This window comes from Nicotiana attenuata, unplaced genomic scaffold, assembly GCF_001879085.1.
Source record: "Nicotiana attenuata strain UT unplaced genomic scaffold, NIATTr2, whole genome shotgun sequence".
Classification (NCBI taxonomy): Eukaryota; Viridiplantae; Streptophyta; class Magnoliopsida; order Solanales; family Solanaceae; genus Nicotiana; species Nicotiana attenuata.
The window spans coordinates 184348-189141 of NW_017672271.1; the positions used below are offsets into that span (position 1 = coordinate 184348).

General features: G+C 32.9%; 1 protein-coding gene across 1 annotated transcript; it reads left to right on the forward strand.

The window, feature by feature from the left end:
- Positions 1 to 1009: 1009 nt before the first annotated feature.
- On the forward strand, positions 1010 to 2485 carry LOC109212542 (zinc finger MYM-type protein 1-like). Its single transcript, XM_019376192.1, has one exon. It carries the CDS (start codon positions 1010 to 1012, stop codon positions 2483 to 2485), a length of 1476 nt encoding a protein of 491 aa, XP_019231737.1.
- The last annotated feature ends 2309 nt before the right edge of the window (positions 2486 to 4794 follow it).

A 4794-nucleotide genomic window follows, 5' to 3' on the forward strand; every position in this document is an offset into this window, starting at 1 on the left:
ATATTTATATATATATATATATATATAAATATATATATATATATATTAAAACAATGGAGATTCAGTATTGAGACTGAAGAAATTACAAAATTAAACATGAAACAGGTATAAACTGTAAAATTAAGATAAATCGATAAGTTTATGCTAGATGGTTAAACTAATTTCACACCGGGTGAAGTTCTGAAACAGTTTTTCATTTGGTAGATATCTCAGCATTGTTTGGCTGATTTTGTCAACTGTCAATTTGTTCAACCAATCCCTTGAGGGTGAAATCGAAAAATAACCAGATTTACATGTGGTAACTGAAAAATAGCCATAGATTGAAAAGTAATCGAAATTTAGTTACTTTTCATGTAAAGATAATTTTGAATAAAAACACTATTCAAAATTCGGAAAATATTCCAGCATAATATATTGGAGCTCGAAATTTTCTTCTATGAACTTCCAGCATAATATACTGGAGTTCTAGCATACAGGGGCGGATTTACCACGACACCGCTTCGCCAAATTTTTTTATTAAATATATATATAATTGATACTATGCAAAATAAACAATTAGATACAAATAAAATAAAATGACACCGATTCATCAGAGTGGGTTAGTTGGTTTGATGGTTTAGCGCCGATAATCTATGCAAATGGTCTGTGGTTCGATTCCGAGCAACTGCATTCCGAACGTTTTACACTTTTGAGCAATAGAATAGTAGTCCTTTTTATTCAAAAGCTGTAGCATTCCGATTTTGTATAGGACAAAGAGAAATTAAACTCTCCTTTTTTTCCAAAAACTGTAACGATTCCGATTTTCTAACCAAAAACAGTAACAATTTTGATTTTGTATAGGACAAACTACAAAGAGAAACTAAACTCTCTCGTTCTCCCCTTTTGAGTAGGAAAAGGATAATTATAAACAATATAAAATCCATTGGAGTTTACTTATTTCATACCCTAATTTTAAAAAGCCTATTCAATATTAGTTGATGAATCTCGCGATGTATCATGTAAGGAGCAAATGGCTATTGTTCTGCGTTATGTTGATAGGAGGGGAAGTGCGATGGAGCGCTTTATGGGCATTGTTCATGTTCGTGATACTACTGCTTTGTCGCTAAGGAATGAAATTGTAAGTTTACTTACTAAACATTCTTTAAGTCCATCTTATATACATGGACAATGCTACGATGGAGCAAGCAATATGCAAGGTGATTTAAATGGTCTTAAGATCTTAATGCAAAAAGAAAGTAGAGGTGCTCATTCTATTCATTGTTTTGCTCATCAACTTCAATTAACTCTTGTTGCGGTTTCTAGAAGATGTAATGAAGTGCAAGAACTCTTATTGTTGGTTTCTGATATATTGAATATGGTGGGAGCTTCTTTCAAGCGTAGAGATGAACTTCGTGAATCTCAAGCAGAAGAAATAGAAGAGGCATTACGTAAAGGTGAGCTTGAAACTGGTAAGGGCTTGAATCAAGAATTGGGTCTTGCTAGAGCTGGTGATACACAATGGGGTTCTCATTACAAATCCTTTAATAATTTTATCCTTATGTTTGGCTCTATTATTGATGTGCTTGATGCTATTGCTGTTAATGCACATTTTGAAGAAAAATGTAAGGCAAAGGGATATCTTAAAGCATGTTTAACATTTGAAATTGTCTTCATGTTACATTTAATGCGTACTATTTTAGCAATCACAAATAAGCTTAGTGCAGCCTTTCAAAAGAAGGAGCAAGATATTATAAATGCTATGTTACTTGTTGGAGTGGCAAAGGATCAATTGCAAGAACTGCGAATGAAAGGTTGGGATTCACTTATTAATGAGGTATCTAAATTCTGTATGAAATATGATATTTCAATACCTGAATTTAACGAGCTTTATGTTATCCCTGGAAGATCACGTCATAGGGTTGCTGAGTATACTGTTTCACATCACTACCGTGTTGAGGTATTTTATAGAATTATTGATTGGCAATTTCAAGAACTCAATAGTCGCTTTGATGAGGTGACAACGGATTTGCTTCTTGGAGTTGCTTGCTTGAACCCAGCTGACTCTTTTTCCAATTTTGACATTGAAAAGATATTGAGATTAGCTGAGTTATATCCTGATGATTTTGATAAATATTCTATGGTCGACCTTCGATTTCAGCTTCAGAATTACATTGTTGATGTCCGAGATCATGATAAAAGGTTTTCAGATCTTAGGGGACTTGGTAATCTTTCCACGAAATTAGTAGAGACAAAGAAGCATGGGACTTATCCTCTTATTTTTCAACTTGTAAAATTTGCTTTACTTTTGCCAGTTGCTACTGCTACAGTTGAGAGAGCTTTTTCGGCAATGAAGTTGATTAAGACTGATTTGCGGAGTCGAATAGATGATGAGTTTTTGAGTAGTTGTTTGGTGCCTTATATAGAAAAGGATGTATTTAGTCTTATTCCTAATGAGGCTATTATGAATACCTTCCAAAATATGAAAACTCGTCGAGGAGAGCTGTAGTAAGGTACTTTTTTTAATATGATATTGTTACTATATTTGTTTTTTTATCTATTTCTTTAAATGTCGACACCGCTTACGAAAAATCCTGCGTACGCCCCTGCGATAACTAACTACTGTTGTGGCCAATTCTTTTCTTTTTCATTTTTGTTCATTTTAATGAAGTAAAATTTTCGGCATTTATATGGCATAATTATATATCATTTGATATTAATTATATTGTTCTTGACTAGGATACTAATAACATTCAACACATGATTTAAGTAAATAAAAAAGGGACAAACCTATATATAATCTACTAAAATGTATTAATGTAAAAAAAAAAACTTGGTGATACACGATAAATTATTTCATTTCATTAATCTAAACTAACAACAATCTTTTCCAGGTAAACCATATATCGTTGATGAAATAAAATATACAATGACTCATAAAAAACTTCGATATAGAATGTAATATAAAATTCAATATGAAACTAAAACAATGATAGGCTCCATTTACCTTCAAAATTTATCAATAGAACGTCTATTCAAAGTAGAGAAAGAAATAGAGAAATATTCATAAAGCACTATCTGGAAAGCGATAAACTCGAGGTAAACTCGAGGTTCCCAACTTCCATCATCTTCAATACAAGATTCAAGCTTTAACAGAGTCCTTATTCTTTAACCATTGCTCGACGGCGGAGTTCAGAAATTAGGGTTTGTTCTTGAACAAAGACAACGGAGTTTGGGGCTGAGCAACTTGATTGTCTGTTAATATATTTTAATGTATTTTCAACGTATCACGCTGTATTTTTGTGTATTTCATTGTATTCATTGTCTTTTTTTCATTGTAATTCAATGTATCTCGTTGTATTCCATGTATTTCATTGTATTCACTGTATCGCTATATGCCATGAATGTATTCATATATTTATTTAATTAATATAATTTATGTATTCAGATGTATTATATAATTTCTCTGAAGATTGCTATGTTTTTGGGGTATTTTTCCGTTGAGAATCTTCTTTTATAATCGGAAATACAAATTTTGTGTGTTATAATTGAGTTTGTTGAGTTATATTAGGAGTCTATTATGTTAATTGATACACTTTCCGTTTAAAAATAGTGTAATTCCCTATTTCACGCCGTGAATACAATCGAATACAATAATCTGTCCAGCTGTAATCCCATGTTTCACGCCATGAATACAGTCGGATACACTCGAATACAAAAACTGATTAGGTGGACTTTCCTGATTCACGCCTATTTTTGCTATTGTATTCATGAATACAGTAGCTTAAATACATCTAATACATCTTATAACAACAGAAAACGTATCTACAATCCGTAATATAGCAAATGATATCTATAGATAGCTAATTACCACTAAAAGATAGCGCTTTATGAAAAATTCTCGAACCTCGAGTTTATGGCTTTCCCAATTGGTTTTGGATAATGTTGAAGTTCCTGCCATTGGGATAATCGTACCACAATCAACAACTTGAAGATTCCCTTTGGTGTTATTCATGAAGAGAATCGAGTGGAATTGTTTTGGCCATGGTGTAGGAATTGGGTCGCTGGATTTTGAAGCATTGATTAAAGTGAAGCAAAGAGAAGATGCCGTTAGAAGGAGGAGGAGAGCGGAAATTTTAATGGGATGGGGGAAGAGAATGACATGTATCAAAGTAGAGAGAGAAATAAAATGGTGTAACTGAATAGCGTATTTAGTGGCTTAGGGGTAGGAGGTAACCAAACTTAGATATTTTGCTATAAACATTAAAAGGTATTTATAGAATATAATTTTTTTAAATGATATTTATTTAAAATAAATAAGGTGTTAACCTTTGCTATAGAAGGTAAAAATTCCAAAGAAATATAAGTTGGCCTAGTATTGAACTAGATTACTTCTTAGTGCAAAAGTTCGAGGATAATACCATCTTTCCAAGAAAATGAGAAATAAATACTTCAGTGCACTTGTCCTATCACCCATGCATGTTAGAGTATATAACTTAGCTATCCATTACAAAAAATCTGAGATCAACTAGTGTTGGCAATGTTGGTGAGAGGAAGTAAGAAATTCTGAAATCAATTTAAGTTGTGGATAAGCATTCAGTATGGGCATGTGTAGTTTTTTGTCACATTGTATTTTATTTCGTAGAATCTGCACCAAGTACCAAGTCAGGTGCGAGGCCAGAATTTGCAGTGTATGAGTTATTGGGTTCGTCCGAACTCATAACTCCTAACTCGTGTTACGCCCGTTTGATATTGATACATCAAGGGGGGGGGGGGGGGGGGGGGTATGGACGTGACGAGACGAAATACTAAAGTAAA

Excerpts from the sequence above, each read along its gene's own strand:
- LOC109212542 (XM_019376192.1), top strand. The coding sequence starts at position 1,010 with ATGGCTATTGTTCTGCGTTATGTTGATAGGAGGGGAAGTGCGATGGAG.